The sequence below is a fragment of the Neopelma chrysocephalum genome, unplaced genomic scaffold, assembly GCF_003984885.1.
Source record: "Neopelma chrysocephalum unplaced genomic scaffold, ASM398488v2 Primary Assembly neopelma1_23b, whole genome shotgun sequence".
Classification (NCBI taxonomy): domain Eukaryota; kingdom Metazoa; phylum Chordata; class Aves; order Passeriformes; family Pipridae; genus Neopelma; species Neopelma chrysocephalum.
Window position 1 is genome coordinate 675,958 of NW_020897692.1, and position 18,994 is coordinate 694,951.

At 33.7% G+C, this 18,994-nt stretch overlaps 1 protein-coding gene across 2 annotated transcripts in view; it reads left to right on the plus strand.

The window, feature by feature from the left end:
• The window catches only part of ASCC3 (activating signal cointegrator 1 complex subunit 3), a 267,886-nt gene that overhangs the window by 166,659 nt on the left and 82,233 nt on the right, over nucleotides 1-18,994 (plus strand). For both annotated transcript variants that reach the window (XM_027694522.1, XM_027694514.1), the window contains exons 17-21: nucleotides 7,851-7,970; nucleotides 11,968-12,132; nucleotides 12,970-13,056; nucleotides 15,280-15,456; nucleotides 17,542-17,767. In XM_027694522.1, the coding sequence (XP_027550323.1) occupies nucleotides 7,851-7,970; nucleotides 11,968-12,132; nucleotides 12,970-13,056; nucleotides 15,280-15,456; nucleotides 17,542-17,767 (775 nt within the window). The remainder of the gene's footprint in view (nucleotides 1-7,850; nucleotides 7,971-11,967; nucleotides 12,133-12,969; nucleotides 13,057-15,279; nucleotides 15,457-17,541; nucleotides 17,768-18,994) is intronic.

Consider the following 18,994-nt stretch of genomic DNA (forward strand, 5'->3'; position numbering starts at 1 on the left):
AATCTCTGCCCAGGTACAGTCATACACCAAACACAGAGTAAGGTTTAACTGTATTCCAAGTATTCCCACACACAAATGTAGGGGAATGAAAATATTGCCACCTGTCTGTGTTCACAGCTCCCCCTCTGTACCTCAAGGCCCTGGAATGGTCTGAGAACAAGGAGGGAGAGAGAAATTGATCTCCCCCAGAACATGACACACAAATGTAATTAAAAGGAGACATTTGCAATTTTCCAATTTCTCTTTCTACCTCAAAGAAAAGAGGAAAAATAAATGGAAGGCATACATGCCATGGTCAGATGTACTGCTCTCAATCCTTTCTTTCTGACAACACTTATGAACCTGGAGATAGACACCTCTGAATGTTCTCTAAGGGGAACTGGATGGATATTCAGTTATTTAAAATTGCATAATAGCAATTTACACATTAGCAGTAATAATTTAAATCCTAAAGATTTGTTGGTTTTGAAGGCCAGAATTACCTGTGTTATTGTTCAGCACCCTGATAAGTCAGGAGAGAGAGATCTGTACCTTTTAAGGAGGAAAGAATCTAACCAGATTTCATAGAAAAGCTTTGTTCATTTTCTTGAGATAGACAAAGTAGATGAGGAAACAAGAGTGGGACAGTCTTTCCTTCATAGCAAAGGATTTTTCTACCTTTTTATTTTTTTAATATTAGAAATTTAGTCCTCCTGTTTCACAGAAGGCCTTCAAGTTAGTGAAGCATTACAAAGACAGTAAAATAATAAGTCCCTGTTGTGAACTGGGTCAGAGAAGATCTCTATGATTGACATACTGTGAAAAGCACATGGAATAGCTATATTCTATTTTTCTTTCAGGCTTCATCTGTATTGCTCAAACAGTCTTAAAAGGTGTGTAGATGTGCAGGTGTGCCCACCTGTCTTATATCAGGAATTTCAAGAGCTCCAGCATAAAAGCTGGCTTTTGTTTGGAAAATACTTTACTGAGATAACGTAAAAAATCTTGCTGGTTAGTTTAGCAAAAGAAATTTTCAAAGGCGGTACAACAGCTCTCTATAACTAGCTGGCACAAGAAGTAAATAAGAAAAAGAAAAAAAGATAATTTTGACCAATGGCAATACAAGAATTAATCATCCTGCTCATAAATAAGGCTGCCTGAAATGTAAGATCTGGAACAGTCTGTCTTCTAACAGTAGAGGACATGCAGGAAGTTTGATTTTATTCTATGCTGAAAATTTTTATAGTAAGTGATGGTATGAAAGATGTGATTGTATATGAGGAATTGAAGATTTGACTTGTTGAAACAAGAGTACCAATCCTATTCCATTCGTCTCACTGAGAATGCTTAGCTGATAAAGTATGAGATGTAAGCTATTAATTTTCAATGTGTAATATTCTGTAGAGAGATAGAGGTTTTTAATGGGGAGCATGTTCCTCTGATCTGAGCTGTAATTTCAAAATGCACATATTGTCCAGCAGGGCCAGAAAGTTGACTTTTTTTTTTTGTTGTTGTGTTGGGTTTTTGTTGTTTTGTTTGGTTGGTTGGTTTTGTGGTTTGGGGGTTTTTTTGTTTTGGGTTTTTTGTTGTTTTTTACATATTTGGTTATAATTACACTTCAGGATTCTTCTTCCCTTCCTTCCTTCTACTGTGAAGGTATTTTAAGTCCAAGGTATTTATTTTACAGGAAGTACTTAGTATGTCTTAACAAAATATAGTTTAGCAAATGTCCGATTGTATCTTGTTTATTTCAATATGTTGCTGTACTGGATAGAAAATTAAAGTGCCAAAATGCTGCTAGCATTGACTTTGGTGCAGTTAGGACCAAAAAAATAACACTGAAGGTTGAACAACCAACACTGGTTGGTTGTTAGGGTATAAAACTATCTTAATTTATCTCAGGTTCGTGATTTCAACAGAAGTTTTCAAAGGTGGTAGCATCTTCTCTTTATTTTCCCCTCTTTTCCCTGCATTTAATAATAAGTACTCATCTAGCTTAAATACTGTTAAAAAAAGTAATCATTGAGACTTGGAAAGGTAAATACCCTTCCCTTTCATCAGGTGAGTTTGGCCAAATGGATACTTAAGGAAGAGGGAAAAAAGGCATAAAAAAGCGAAACATTCAAGGGAGGAATGGCTCTGTGAGCTTAGAATAGTAATGTTAACAGCAATTATAAAACAGTAAATGTCCAAATGAAAAACAATTAGTTGCAGCATTTTTAGATGAGACTGACAACAGTAAAAGCAATCTTACTCATGAAGCTTTATTTAGGTTTTTACCTAAAAGGGGAAGGATTTATTTTTCTGGGGAGTACATATTTCAACTGAGGAGTTTATTTTGAAATATGTGCAAGTTACTGAACCTCTTTCCAGGAACAGAGGAAATCTCAATAGAAATTTAGTAACTTTTTACAGTAATTGAGTAGTTCTCTGAAAGCTATTGCTACAAGACACTGCAGAAACAACTTGGTTACATTGAAGGTGTAAAATTAAGAAGTTAATCCTCCTGCTTTATTAAAATAGTAGAACAAAATAAGAAAAAAATAGTAGAATAGAATAATCATTCCATTTCGTAGTAGGTAGTCACCTAAACTTATCCAGTCAAAGAGATATATAGGAAATATGTGATGTACAGTATAATAAAAATTACTTCTAAGTGCAGCACTTCTACCACAGGATTTGTAGTATGACGAAAAGTGCAGAAAACGGACAAACTAGTTTAGACAATTTTTTTTTTCAGGTTTTATATAATTCTAGTGTTATCTGAAAAAAACAGTGTACTCAAGGCTTTGAATTACAGAAGATTCCATAGTTGCTGTGCAGTTACAGCAGCAGATGATGCAGACAGAATTTTCTTAATCATGATAAATGATTGTTAGTAGAATGAAGTAGAATTGTTAGTAGCAATGGAATACAATAGAATAACAAAGGCATGAAACCAACATTTTTTTGTTATCTGATATGTGTTATGTTACTTATTCTTCTGTCATAACACGCAGGAAAAATTAGTGCCTGCCAGATTACTGAAGAACAAAACTTTAAGCACTTACAAGGAGCTATTGGTTTAGCATTTTTTGGAAAGTAACTTCATCATTTCCTTATAATTGGAGTCAGTCTAATCTTCTGTATATGCTGATTTGATCTAAGTTAGTGGAATTGTCTGAGAAGTATACAGGTGGTTCAGAAATTGTTATGTTTATCTGGAGATGACTATTCCAAGGGGCTACAGCATTCTGGAAAAAACCCCACATTTTAAAACATGCCATTTTATTTATCAATAGATAGTCTTAGGAAGCACATTCAGTTTTGGTCATCTTCTGTCCCTTTGACAGTAACAATAGCACAATGTGGACACAAAATATATGTTTATTGACTGATTTGATACAGAAATAAAGAGAGTATGCTGATGACCACTGTCATCTTTTCCGTAACAGAGCCTTGTTAGCACCAGGAAATCTGCACTTATGTATAATAAAACAACATATTGTAGGAGCAGAATCTGCTTTTATTACAAGTCAGTTAGGAAATCTGAATGCTTATGCTCTAGTTGTAAAGAGAAACAAATTAAAGGCCAAAAGTACTGCTGAATTATTTAAACTCTTAGTTTATTATGAATGTACCAGTAGCTGAAAGAAGGGCTAGTAAAATGAAGGCAGCAGTTGAAACTATGGGAAGACTCTATGTTTCCACAAGAATATGAAACTGCTTTTATCTAGGCCAGGTCTCTTGGCAGAAATAGGTAGATGATAAGAATGATTCAGATATTTGAGGTAATACAATATATAATCCCACCCACACAATTGCTAAGTGGAATCAAGAGCCCTGAATATTGTACTTAGGTTTATGTTGCACAGGAGAGAAAATTTCGCAGGAGTGCAAAAAAATTGCAGTATTTCTAATCCCCATTTCAAAATGAATTTCCTAGAAGTGGAAAATTTTCGGAGAGGATGGGCAAAGGAATCAGCTTCTGTGAAAGGAGCACACCAGTTTTACTGCATGCTTTAGGCGAGAACAAAGGCAAATCAAGATTATATGACAGTTTTTTGAAGTAATGAATGATATGGCAAAAGATCGCATCTCTTCTGGGACAAGAACAAGGAAATATTGGCTGGGATGAGCAAGTTTAGAAAACACAAAAGGATGTCAGCTGGGTGGTTAGACTATGGAACCCTCTGCAGGGAGCTGTATCTAAAAAGAATAGTTAAAAAACTGTCCAGAAATGGAATAAAAATCCATTGAAGGATATCAAATGCAAAGGCAACCCCTTTAACTAAAGACTTTGAAATGTAACAGTTTAAGAATTTGGGATAACTTTATGTGTTGCTTGTTCCTCATTGCCACCTTTTGCCCTTCAGCATTTGCTGTTATCTAACCTCAGAGATAGCATGCTGGCCTTGCTCTTAAGAGAGCTACAGAGTGGGTAAACCTGAAATACTCACAACTTCATTGAGTTGACACCAAAATTAAGACCTTGAATGTGTATGTCAGCACATCAATCCACCGAGAATTCTCTCCTGCAGATCTGAGTTCTGGTTCAGATTTGTGGATTTTTTCTGCTAAAAATTAGCAGAAGAGTAAATGGTCGGTGATGATCTGCACAGGCGTGGAGATGCCCTTTTCCTTTTTTTGCTGAAGTTCTTCTACTGGGCATAATGGAGTGTAAAAAGGAATAAAATAAATAGTTAGGGTACTTAGTTGAGAGGAGTGAGCTCTGGGTCAGTTGACCAGCTGGCAAACAGAAAATACCTATGGCTGTATTTTCTGGAAATACAGGAAGAAAGATAAGATGCAGGGGATGTGGTTTAATTAGACCATAAACCTTAACTTATCTGGGAACTATCATCAATAGCTCATACAATGCAGGTCACCATTCCTTCCCTAATCATTTCCACCCGATAGAGCCCTCCCAGACATCCACAGCTGGACTCCAGCTTGTTGCTGGGATGACTTCTTTCCCCAGAGAGGTTAGAAAATGATTTGCAGTGCTGGACAGTAGAGATGCCTTCCCCAGTGTGTGTGCCTTTACTTGCACGTGCTTATGGTTTTGTTCTGAAGACCGGAACGTAGAAAGCGGTGACTTGTTTAGTTTGGACAAACCTCTTAATCTATATTTTGCCTTGAAAGAGTGGGTTCTCAAAAGAGATGAAGAATTTCTTCAGAGCCCTTCCTAAGTAAATCATTCAGGAGCTGGGTGACTGAATGGCTAATCTGGGTATGGGGCGAAGCACGGGAGATTCTGTCCCACTTGGGACAATTCTAGTAACATTAAGAAATTATTTCAAAAACTGTACAGGAATAAGACCACAGTCACTTCAGATGCTGAAATAGCAGTTCAAAATACACTGGTTTCCAAAGCAAACAGAAAATTGCTTATTAGGTTGTTAGAAAGTTTCCTTGCTCTCTTGGGTTAACAACAAATACTTGATTCATATATAAAAATTTTTCTTTGTGTAATCTGACTCAATTATTGAGGCCACGTTGAATTTATAAAAAAGACATATCTATATTTTAAAAGGACAGTATATTGTTATATGATAAATTCAATATGTTATCAGTAGCATTTTTATGTGCTTTTTCTAATCTGTATAGAAATATCAGAAATAAAAAACATCATTTTTTCAAAAACTACCCCCCCAAAAGCCATGGTACTTATATCTGTTTAAACTTTTTTAAAAATCAATATAATTCAACTTGATAAAGTGTGGGGCATAGCATTTGTGGGAAAAAAATATTTAATGAATGCTCAGTGATGGCAACATCAGCCATGGAACAATTAGTTGAAATTTTGTGATGCTGATTATTGTTTTCATTTAAAATTACACAGTGAATTGAATTAATATAGTACATTTATTTGTATTTGAACAGTGAAAAATAAAAAGCATTTTATGACAACTGGTACAATCAGACAATACAATGTCAATATAGTAAATATTTCTACTAATTGATTATTCCATCTGTATCTAAATGCCTGTTACATGGTTGAGGAAATGTTGGGAACTTCCATCATTCATGCTGTTTTAACAAAGGATAAAGTTTTAGTCCATAAGAACTTTACTTGAACACTAGATGGCAGCAAATATTTAGAAATTGCTCTGAGGTTTTTTGTATCTGCGTATTGTCTGAAACACAATTGTATTTCTCAACCACTTTTTTCCATCAATTTTGCTTTTAACTTATGAAAATAATTAATTAGAATAGAATAGCAATAGAATGAGGTATTTGAACAAATGAGGCAAAAAAAGTGAGGTGTTTATTTTTTTTAATCATCAGACTTCACTGTCCTTAGTAATGAGAATATTAAGTTTTCACGATTGTGAAAGTGATTGTTGAAAATGCTACTATTTGACTACGTTGTTACACTATTTCAAGTTCTATGTTGTTACTATTTCAAGTTGTGTACTGGAAGATATTTGAGTCATGGAAAGAAGCCAAATGTTGAAAATAACCTGGGTACAAATTGAGTAATAGTAACCTGTGGGCTGTGTTCAATGATTTCCCTGTAGTAATCTATGAAGAACTAAATGCTTTTATAGCTACTTCATTGCATGATGTAGTATATACTCTGAGAAAACAAAATGGGAAATGGGGCTTCCCCCAACCTCCTTATGCACTTGAAGAACAAAATATCACTTGAAAAATATGTAAAACAAAGCCTAGGGTTACTCCATGCTATTCGTCATTAGTAACAAAAAGGTTTTGCTGGATTGAAGTTATTTTAACTCAAGGCAGATTTGGCTTGAGTTATTATTTTTCAATAGATATTTATGTTATTTCAATAAGAATTTCAATATTATCAGTAAGGTCTAGATACTTCTAATCTGAACATGCATATGTATTCACTTAGTTCCGTAGGCTGTTTTTTTTTAATTTTTGCCAAGTCATGTGGAACATTTATATGAAATCCAAACACCAATAAAACAAAAATAGCTTTAAAAATGTGGTAATGGATCACAAAACTTTGATAAGAGGGAATTTTGCTTGTTTTAAACAGTGAGTGACAACCAAAAAAGTTTTGTTCATGGGACATGCAGAAAATGTTAAATTCTCCTGGTAAAATCAGGTTACCTGGATTTAAGTGGTGAAATGCTTCTCATGACTGTAGCCAATACAAAATAGAGCTGAAGTTATTAAGTAAAAGTGTGTGTGGTCAATAATTTGGTGATTAAAGTATTGAATTCACAAAAAAAAGTCAGTAAAAAAATGGGTTTGTTATACCTGATTTAACCTTGAAATATGAATAAACGTGTGTATATATATGTGCATATTATCTGTTCAATGTGGTTATGTTTTCACATAAAAAAGACGTATGTTTAATTTGCCAGATACAAAAGGAGACAACTGTTTTTAGAAACTATGTATAGATTGCCATGCAAAAGACATGATGAAGAAAAATCCTAAAGATTCTTGGTATCATTTTGTTTAGGACCTGGACCAGATAATGCTTTCACATTGTTATGAAGAAATCAATCTTTTAAATGTAATGTTTTTCTTTAAAGTACTTTTCTTAAAATTGCATTGGCCATATTGACTAAAGAATTGTTTAGTTTTGTTTGTCTTTTTTTTTATAACAAGCTTGCTCAGTATCATCTTTTAATTGTAAAAATCATAAGTGATGTAGGAAAGATCATTTATAGTTACTGTATCTATATTATTATGTCAAAGAATGCCATGTTATTAGATGTTCATAAGATAAAGATGCATGAATGATTGAAGTTATTGTCTTATGATTATTTCAAAATTATTTAAGTTGGAAACATCCTGACACTTCCTTTAATCTAGTGCTACTACTCTGAATTCTGTGTGTTTTCAGCCAAATACTTATGTGCAACTGTAACATAGAAACTTAATTTTGTCTCTTTTCCTACTTCCAGATTGCTCTTGGTACAGTAACTAATGTGGAAGAAGCAGTAAAGTGGATAAGTTACACTTACCTTTATGTACGGATGAGAGCAAATCCATTAGTATATGGCATCAGTCACAAAGCTTATCAGGTATAAAATGCATTTTTAAAAAAGTCTGTAGCCTGTTCTGGGTCTGTAATCCTTCCCTGATGTGAGGATAAATATTTGCTATTTCTACTTAACCTGACATCAGCAATTCTTTTAAAGTGCTTAGAAAAAGGAAGATATTTTCTGTAGCAGTGTTTTTTACCCTGAATTATGAGGCCCCTTCTGTTCACATAAAAATACATTTTAACTGGTCAAGTTATGCTCCAAAGAACACCATTCATTCTTATCAGTCAGTTACTGTAACTTAGCCTGTTTTCAGTGTTTCAGTTTTGTAGGCTAGATATAAATGATAAAAGAAAGCATTTTTTAGTTGCTTGATTTCCCTCCACCCCTGTCAGCTTTCATTTTAGAATGTTTCATGACATGGCATCTTATAAACTATAAAATGACATTTTTAATTGTGCAATATTTTCTTTCTTGGGATTTATTAATTATAAGATTTTTTATTACTTTGTTTTGAATTTTTTTTGTTTATTTAGAAGTGTTCCATGCAGTGATATGAATCAGAGCACAGTTACATAAGGTTTTTTTTCCCAATTTATTTTCATTATGTGTAATTTTTAGGAGGTTTAATAGTTTACAGATTATCTAAATATTGTTACTTTTTTTTTTGTACAGCTATTTATAAACATTAATTGTTAACATAGTTGGATATGGTCAAACTCACAACTGAATGGTAACTGCAGTTTATTTCACGTCATGAATCTCCTTTGTGACTTCATAATTTGTCTTGACATTGTGAGCAGCAGTTTTTTAGCATGTAGAAGTAAATGTCAGAAGAGAGGTTTTTTTATATCTTTTGTTTCTGATAGTGAAAGCTGCGGTGGAAGTAGGGGGGCTATTGCTTAAGCTTCTGCAGACACCTTTGTACCTCTGTTCATCTCAAATCTGTTTTCTATAAAAAGCTGTATAGTACATTACCATATGTTAATATAACGGTATATAACACAGACCACAAAGTCACAGATAAATGAAAAACAAAAATTGATTTGCTGTGAATGTTGTTGTCCCATTACTATAAATTCCTTTTTTTTCACTATCGAATTTTAGATTAAAAGAAATATAAGCATGTTGGTAATAACCAGTGAAAAAAGTAATAAAACACTAACAGAAATATTTTTTATAAATTTAAAAAACAACGAAGAAGAGTTACTCCTCCTTCCCTTCCTGTTGTGCTTTTATTCAGCTGCTGAGAAAGTAGAGACTGCCAGCACTTGTCATTTTCTGCTACTGACCTTCTTTCTACCCCTTTTGATTTGATGTGCTAATACTAGACATTCTTATTTTTATGTTAAGGCAGTAACAAATTATATCAATATGAAGTGTTACTCTTTCATGTAGGAATAAAACCAATGCCAATCCCCTTATTTTCTAGATAAACCAGTTTTAAATTTCAAAGCTACTATTTTATAGATAATGTGAGGATGCTATAGTGCCAGGTGCAGGCATAACCAAGGATTTGCTCAATTAGACCATTTTGTGCCTTCTGTTCTGGTTATAGGTATTTAATTTTCACAATTAGTATCTTATTGTTTTTTAGTAATATTGCAGTGTGCCAACCAGCATTATCCATTCAGAATCTATATATCCATCATGGATCACACTTCTCAGTTGTTTGATGGGGCTGAGATGATGCAAACTCATTCTCCTTTCCCTTTCCACTGTCATTCACCACATCCAGTAATTATTTCAGAGCACCAAAGGTCCGGCCTGTCCACGTGATAAGGTGTTTTGTGCTGCACAGGGAGACGAGGGCACATGTGCACCTGCCATGCACTGACACATTCTCCCAGGAGTAGACTACTGCAGGTCCACAGCTTTGATTTGTGATTTTTCAAGTTGTTTGCCAGAAGTACAAATAATGCCTTTCGCTGATTTGTGAAAATGGCCAAAATTCATGATGAGCAGCAAGAGGAAACAAAGAGTAGAAGGAAAAAGTGGAACAAATGCAAATGTTGTGTTAGTGAAGCCTGTAGTATTTTCTCATACTTCTAGGGTTCCAAAGAAAAGGTATCTGCTTTTTTAAAGTAAACCCTTTTGTCTATTTTCTCCTCTTTTTGGTTCCACTCTTTGGTGTTCCCACAGTTAAGTAAAGCTTTTCATTCCCATAAGCCTTTTGTTTAGAACACCTATAAAAGTTAGAGGAGTGTGTGCCCAACATTTCTCTCAGTAAGCTAGAGAAAACAATGTGGATAATAATTCATTCATGATGAATTGTCATGTACTTTATCATGCATTCTTAAATTTCCTTATGTATACTCCAGACCTGCTTGGTTTCTTACTGTGGACATGCCAAGGCTCATTTTGAGAGTAAAAACTGTTCTAGGCTGGATCTTTTACTTTGTGGGATTTCTAATTATGCAAGTTCAACGAGAAGGTTGCTAACCATGGATTCTCTAGACTCAAATATTGTTTCACAGTGTTTTCAAGTTGGTGACATCTCCTTTAAAGTTAAAACTTTTTATTTGTAAAAAATGTTAGTTTATCGTTAAAGACAAAAGATTGGCAGGTAATTTGGACTGCCAAAAGAGTAAGGGAGTGTCTTGATTTTTTTTTTTTATTTTTTTCCCCTCCATAGTTTTAAGAAATAAGTGTTAAACACCTGGCATCTGGATCATTCTTTTTTTGACCACCTCTGCTCTGAAATCTGACCTCAATGCATGACTTACTATTGAGAAAAGCAGTCTAGACCTTTGCCATCTTAGCTTTTGACTTGAAACTAAGGCAAGCCATAACTAAGGAGAAACAGCTTCAGAGTAACTGGCAAAGACAGAATATTAGGAGCTAGCCTTGCAGCTGCTTTTTAGAGATGCCTATGTTTGTCTGCAGCTTCACTGACCGTGAGATGAAGCACTTCAGCACGAAGATTAAACGGAATCCTGGCCCAGTGAAAACCAGAACAGCCAAGGCATAACAGTTCTTCAAGCCTGCTCCTTTTTGCCATCTTGGTCATATATCTCTGTTGCAGGTTTACCAAGAGGGCAGGTGTAACTTACTCTGTAGAAAATCTGAACTATATACAAGCCTTGACGTAAGAATGCTGTCTGCAGACTAGAATAGAGTTTCAGTCTTTTCAAATTTGGTGACTAACATTGCTTGTCTAATTAGAGCCATATCTTAGGTGCACATATTCCAGAGGGTTAACATGACTGTGAATCCCTTTTTACTCATCCCTGTCAGTGTGGGCATTCCAGGCACATGATGTGGAAACACACAATTATACAGCAGTCGCACTCAGATGGGAGTTTTATGTCCTAACGAGATAATGTGCACTATTACTTGGACAAAATGTCCAAATACCTGAACTTTGATATGAATAGAAATGACGTTGGGCACAGCAAACTCCTTGTGTATTCTTAACACGAATGTTACTGTATGTCTGTAACTCAATAATTAGAATATCCCAGTTGACATATCCAAAGCTCTTGGGGATGTTAGAGGTTTTTTGCTAGTAAATATTTAAACTATTCAATTTGAAGCTTAATCTATAGGATACAACTAAAGGATACAGTTTAAGGATACAACTAAAGCCATCCTTTTGTCAACTAACCAGGCAAGATATACCATCAACCATTTTCATAAACAGAAGATGTCATAAGGTGGCACGTTTTTGCGAAGTGATACAGTAGTGATAATTTAATGAAGAATATGTTTCCATTAAAACTTCTTTCAAAAATTTCAGTGTAAATTTATTTCATAATTATGCTACTATTTCATAAGTAATATTGGTCTACGTTGTATTGATAGTCTCAAAGGATTGCAAAAGAAATATTATTCTGATAATTTTCTCCCATACATATAGTTTTTGGTCAATAATGTCAATGTAACTGTTATTAGTGAGATCTCAGGAAAATCTCGACTCAGTAACTTTACCTTTCTTTTATCTGATTTCTAACTTTGTGTGATTGGATTATCTCAATAAAATTATTTATTTAACACTTTTTAAAAATGCAGATACATATGTCTGTTTCATATCTAGATGGATCCAGGTCTAGAAAAGCACAGAGAACAATTGGTAATTGAAGTCGGCAGAAAACTGGACAAAGCCCGCATGATTCGCTTTGAAGAACGAACTGGCTTTTTTTCTTCGACAGATTTAGGCAGAACTGCCAGCCACTACTATATTAAATACAATACTATAGAGGTAAAAGATCATGTTCTGTTTCTGGGGTTTTTTTCCTTCTTTTTGTATGTATACCTAAAATAGTTGTTAGATATTACAGAATATATAGCTGATTTTGTTCACCGTGTTTTCAAATCATATTTACTGAAATAGGGAGAGAGGAAATAGGAAAAAGAAATTAAATATCAAGGAATACTGAAAAATTAGACTTGTTGTGAAGTGAAATTCGAAATTTCTGTAGTCTTTTTCAATTCTTTTAGGAGAATTATAAGGAACATTTTGATATCCATAGTGTGTGCAACCATTAGTACATGATAGCACATTGAAGTATAGTGTCTGATAACAGACAAGCTTCTGTGGTTGCCAACCTTAAACAGCTTTTGGCACTGTAATCAGACTGTGTTGTAAACATGTACAAAATTTTGTAGTATTGAAAACTTGATTTGATGTACACATGCATCTTAAAACCTTTCCTTTGTAGCAAATATGTAATTTTCTTGAATAAAAGTTTAAGACTCAGCATTACTAATTTTTAACTGTTTAATGTCACTATGTATAATTAGTCTCACATATTTATTCACTCAGATATGTTCTAGACTTTTTTTTTAAGTGGCCACATTGCATGTCTCTTGATTTTGGGGTGGCCAAGTTTCTAGGGACTGTTTTTCTGAAACTGCTGAAAAGTCATTCTTTCAACAATTCCACATTGTTTCTGTTGAAATTGCATCATTCAGGTCTTCCAATAACTTAAATTTTAACTTTATATGTCTTTTTAAATTTTTGTTTATGTTTCTTTGTTTTGTGCTGTATGTATATTTTTATTTTCAGTATTAAATCAATTCTTTTTATTTTTAATAGACTTTCAATGAATTGTTTGATGCTCATAAAACAGAAGGTGATATTCTTGCTATAGTATCAAAAGCTGAAGAATTTGAACAGATAAAGGTAAAGTTAAAGAATGTCTTGGAACTAGACACTTCTGTAGTACTTACTCCATAAATATTGTCTACAAACACAAATTTTGTTAAATATTAAGCACCATTATAAAATGTTTTCTAAGTAGGCGTAATATGCTCTAACTCAAAGTTTTATGTAGCTCAGCCTGAATGATAGTGCACATTTAATAAATAACTATGGATCTTTGAGAATTTCTTTCCAATGCTTTTAAGAACTTCTCAGCTCCTCAATTATTAACAGGTGAAGCTAAGTGTCCATAGGAATAGTGTGCCCAGGGATGAGATAGTTTTTCTGTTTGAAGTTTAAAGCATTGTTAGATGTCTCCCTGAACAATTTGCTTTATCAGGAATGAGGCAGGACTCAGTGAAGTTAACTTTGTGATATATTTCATGCAGAGAACAATATTAGATTGGCAGAATGATAAATTCTTATAAATTAAATTCAAATTTGAAATCTAGAAAGTTGTCATAACAGATTTTGTGCAGCCTAGAAGATTACTGTGCTATTGTACTCAGTTCAATTCCAACCTCCCTTTTTACCTTATTTTTGTGGGTAGAACACAAGACAATACGTTACAAGCTGGCATGAGCTTGTTTGCCCATGCTTCCATCTCATAGAGGTAAAAGCCAGACTCCACAGGGTTTGTTAGCTTGGGCTCATTGCCATTTTACCACAATTATACAACTTTCAGATCAGAGTTGGCTCTCATTCACCCGGCTCTGTGAACTGGCAGTGTGAATCCCTCACCATCTACATATTTACATATTTGCACACATTGTCTGAGTATTACCATCTCTTTATCTAATGGAGAAATTCTATTTTGCTTTAATCTCTTCTATTATAGAAGATAATAAGCAGTGAGGTTTCACAATCGTATGTGGAACATTTTCCAAGCTAGAAGGGCTTTTTTTTATGATAGTGATATTGCTTTGCTATGTCTAAATTTAGCATAATTTAATATTTAAAGGAAAAGCATATGGAAAATGTGTTGTGTTTCTATATTTGTAATAAAGTTAGTAGTGATGCTTTTTGACTAAAACGTAGTTTTTCCAGTTTGCTTTCTCAGATTTGTATGGTATGGTATCAGTGCACCATCATTTCCAGATTTTTGTGATTCATTTGCTGTGCGTCTCTGAATGTTTAAAAACTAGTAACTGGTTTTCATAAGAATAACTCGGGATTTCCCCCTCTGTGTGATACAAATTGTGGCTTTTGGTAATATTAGTCATGTCTCCATACTGCCTTTAAAAAATTCTGCATTTTGAGATAGGTAACTCACTAGTAGCTGAAATACAGATCCGGATTTGACCTGTACTGTGCTATGCAAGAGTAGAAAAAAATTATCAAAAATACTGTTATAAGCAGAGCATAGTATTCCCCTGACACTGGAATCATCTATGATGGTTTTGTACTTCATCTCTTTCTTTCCCATGGGACGAGTGACTGGATAGTTGGGGATTTTAACCCAATTGTCTTAGGGTCTTTGGTATGTCAGGTAGTCAGGTCCAAATGAAAATTACTTTCAGATGATTCCCTGCAGGGACCAAACATTTACCCTCTTTAAATAAGTTTCACACTAACAGACTATCAGTAAATCAAAGAATATGTAGATTTATGCTAGTTTTGCCATGTAAGGGTCATCAGTTAGAATGTGATATGTTATGCATTATTCAAACCATAGATAATAATATTTCTTTACTCATATTAAGACTTAATCTTATTAACAGTGAAAATTCTGATATGATGAATCATAGTACTTCACAGTTTTGAGTTTAAAAATTTATTATGCCACATGCTAACTATGTAACTGTAATGAGTACATTTAATGTTAATTCAAGATTGCCCTAATCTAGATGGACAGAGGTTTTACTCTGGTCAAATAAAAAATGAAATCTCATCAGATGAAGGATGGTAAGGTCAGAAGATTCAATTTTTGTGGCATATCAAATTTTTGTATGTCAATGGCAACCTTAATAGATGGTGATGAATAACAAAATGTAATTGTGTCCCTATTAAGATAGTTTCAATTATGGCCTATTAGCTACATTGTGGAAGATGTGGGTTTGCTGCTTTTTTTCTTCTTGTTTTACTTTCTTAAAACTAGAGATTCCATTTAAAAGTAATGTAACTATTATAAGGCAAATTTGATTTCAGTGTAAAAATTTTTATCAAATTGCTTCAGCCTCTTCATAATGTATAATTGTGTTTTAGGTAAGAGAAGAAGAAATAGAAGAGCTAGATACCTTACTGAATGATTTCTGTGAACTTCCTGCTCCAGGAGGTGTGGAAAACAATTATGGAAAAATTAATATCCTCCTTCAAACATACATTAGCAGAGGGGAGATGGATAGCTTCTCACTTATTTCAGATTCTGCGTATGTTGCACAGGTAAAAATAGTATTTTTTACATAGCTGTTGCTGTCTTCTACTGTTTTTATTCTCCCAAACATTTACAATTATATAAGTAGGCCCTGATCTGCATCTTTTTGTGCATTTTTATGCAAGTTTATGTGACAATCAGAGCATGTGTAGTATAATACTTAAGTAGAAAAGTTTTGCAAAAAGCTACCTTGGGAGACTAGGGCATTTTTTGTTAATTATGAATGTTCTTTTTGTTTGTATTACCCCTTATTATATTTAGTAGCTCTAACTGTGATTGCACAAAAATTATGTTCTTAACTTCGTGTGTTTTCTTCTAAATGTGAAAAACTGTTGTAATCTATTTTTATGTTTTGGCTACATTTATACTTTGTTCTGGAAAACATAATTTGTATTTGATTCACATACCTTGGTTTACACAAGAAAGATGTGCTATTATAGTTTTATTGCTAGATGTAATCATGCAGATTTACAAACCAGTCTATACATTTGTTGGTTGGCTTGATTTGACACCTGAATGATTGATTGTTACACAGCAATAGTTACTACATGAACATGTACACAAGAGGACATGACACAGAGGTCTAATAAGATGACATAAGATGAGCTACTTGCTTACACAACAGGAGACCATCTTAGAAAGAAAGGGGTGTTCCTTGAAAGTTTAGAATTCTGGATCCCTGAGAATTCAACGTGACAAAATGCTCGTAGACAATCCAAGATGTGCGACAATAATAAAATTGATTATAAAGTTTGACCTTTTTGCCCATCCAATGTCTGTCTCTCTTTATTTTTTTTGTTTTAACAGTCAGCAACAAGTTTAACAGAATCATTTTTTTCTCATCCTTGCAAAACAGCTTTGGAAAGAATTAGTTGAAAAATTGCATTTAGGTTTTGCTAAAGATGAGATCTAAATATTCAAAACTGTACATGTTCTTCAGCAACATTTTCATATTAGCATAACCTTCTTCAGAAATGTTTGCATTTTGTAGCACTGTATGGGTATAAATGAGAAAATTTTGAATTGATTATGCACATCATAAAAATTCTGGTATTTGCACAGCAAAATGATTTTCAGTATCATTATTTTAGTCTTTGCTTTCAAGGCAGTTGCTTTTATTTGTCTGTTTCATTTATAGCATTTTTAGTGAGACAACATGGTCTTCTCAGATCTCCGTAAATTGTATTTGTGGAACCAGTGCTACAAATTGTGAATTTTTTTTTACTTGGATAGTGACTATTAAGAAAATTATTCATTCTTTCTAAGAGGAATGTGTTTCTTTAGTAACATATGCTTCCTATCATGACCAAATAATTTTCTATTTTTTATTCCCGTTGGCTTAGCAGAGCCAGCAGGGAATGATTCTATTCAATGAATCAAGAACATAATTCCTAGTCCAGACATAGTACCGGTAGGGGAAGAAAAAAAACACACAGTTTCATAATATAGCTTGAAAAGTTTATGAAAGGAATATCATAATTTAGGTTTTCAGGATAAGACTGACCTCATTCAAACTTATGTTAATAATTAGTTTTCCAAGTCCAAAGCAGATTTATACAGTTTAGTTATACAAGAGTCTCAGAATATGGTAACTTTTTTTTTTTTAGAAAGTCACTATTGTTAAGCTTCTGTGCAAATTTTGTGAAATTCAGTGTGAAATGGGATGCTGTTATGGAAGTATAACTGAAAAAAATCTATAAGTTGAATTTCCACATAAAGTGAGTTTGCAGGTGTATAATATTATGTAGGGGGTACAGTAAGTGAATTTGTTTCAAAAGTGATTGAGATGCAATAAACTGAAAACTCCGTAATGTTAGCATAACCATAATCAAAATTCTCTGGCAGACCTGACACTACAACTTTAATTGGTTGCTCATGTTTCCTTTCATGGTTTCTAAAGGCAATCATGAGGTAGTTCTGCCACTAGATAGTGATGGAAAAAATAGTTTTCAAAAATGTTTGAAAGAAGTTTGGAGAGAAAAAGTATTGTTACAGTTTGTCAAAGATGAGTCTATGGGATCCTTTTCATTTTACAAAGAATACTTGCGAGAATTACAACAATTTTGCTTTTTTTTTTCTTTTTCACGTTCCAGAATGCAGCTCGTATTGTTCGAGCTCTTTTTGAGATTGCCCTTAGGAAACGTTGGCCTGCGATGACATATCGACTACTGAATCTCAGCAAAGTTATTGACAAGCGACTGTGGGGCTGGGTCAGCCCTTTGAGGCAGTTCTCAGTGTTACCACCATCGGTCCTGTCCAAGTTGGAAGAGAAGAATCTCACTATAGACAAGATGAAGGACATGAGAAAAGATGAAATAGGTGAGAAATCAGCAAGGCTGATCTGCTTAAACTGTTAGAAACCAATGGGCAAGTTAGAACTAAATCTGAGCCATTCATTGATATACCCACTCTGGTCTGGAAGCCATGTAGCCATGTGCCATACATCAATATGGTATTATGCTCCATCTCCTCAGCTTGTAGTATGGCACAGCTCTGAGGATAAGGCTAGCCCATGTCCTGGTAATCACAGAACACAGATGGAATGGAGTTATATGTTGATAAGTATTTACATATATGTGTATATATTTATGTTGACCTGTGCTTCCCTTTTTACCCACATTACATAACACACTACTATAAAAGACATCTGTTTGCTTTTGCCAGTTGGAACAAAGTGGCCTTTTTTTTTTAGTGGAAATACTATTAATGTGAAAAAGAATAAAAACAGGCTATTATATCCAGGTATGCTGTCAGTAAATGGCCTTCTTCTGAAGGCATTAATTTTCATCATACATGGAGAATTCATTGTCACTGGTGTCCCTGCAGCAAAACCTTAATGGAATTTTTTAAAGGATTTTACAGTTCGATAATGAGAACATCCGCAAGCCTACTGATAGACATAGTGGCAATTTCGCATAAGTGTATATAAACTGTTGTGCATAAACTACCCACCAGGTGGTTGAAGTTGAAAAAAAACCTCACTTGTAATGTATTTCTTTTTCCTTAGTGTACTTTTTCTTATTTGGACTTTTTTTTGCACCTGTTATTGCCAAACTGTGAGAAACAAATATTTTTTCGAAAAATCTAATTTTAGAATAAAAATACTATTTATACTCACTGCCTAGAAGTCGTTACCTCTGACTTAATATTTCTCTCATTTGCAAGAGAACTACATTTCTAGCTTAGGAGGCTTTGTTATGTGCCTAATTTAGGCTGGAAAAAAGTTAAATAAATATGTGAGAGTTTGCAGAATTAAAGGCTATGTCTTTATTTATAAATAAATTAAACCAAAAGACTGTGGCAACTATGCATTTTAATATATAGTAATTTTAAATGTATTAAAAACATAGCATTTATTTGAAGTGCTAGCATTATCGTGCTTTTTTATTCAGAAGCATTCTAGCACTTTTAAATTTACATGTATTAATTTTGTTGTGCATTTGTAAAGTCTTTTAGTACTTAGTATTCTTTTTCATTAATTGTATTAGTGGGTCTTTTCTCTTTTCTTTTCTTTTCTTTTCTTTTCTTTTCTTTTCTTTTCTTTTC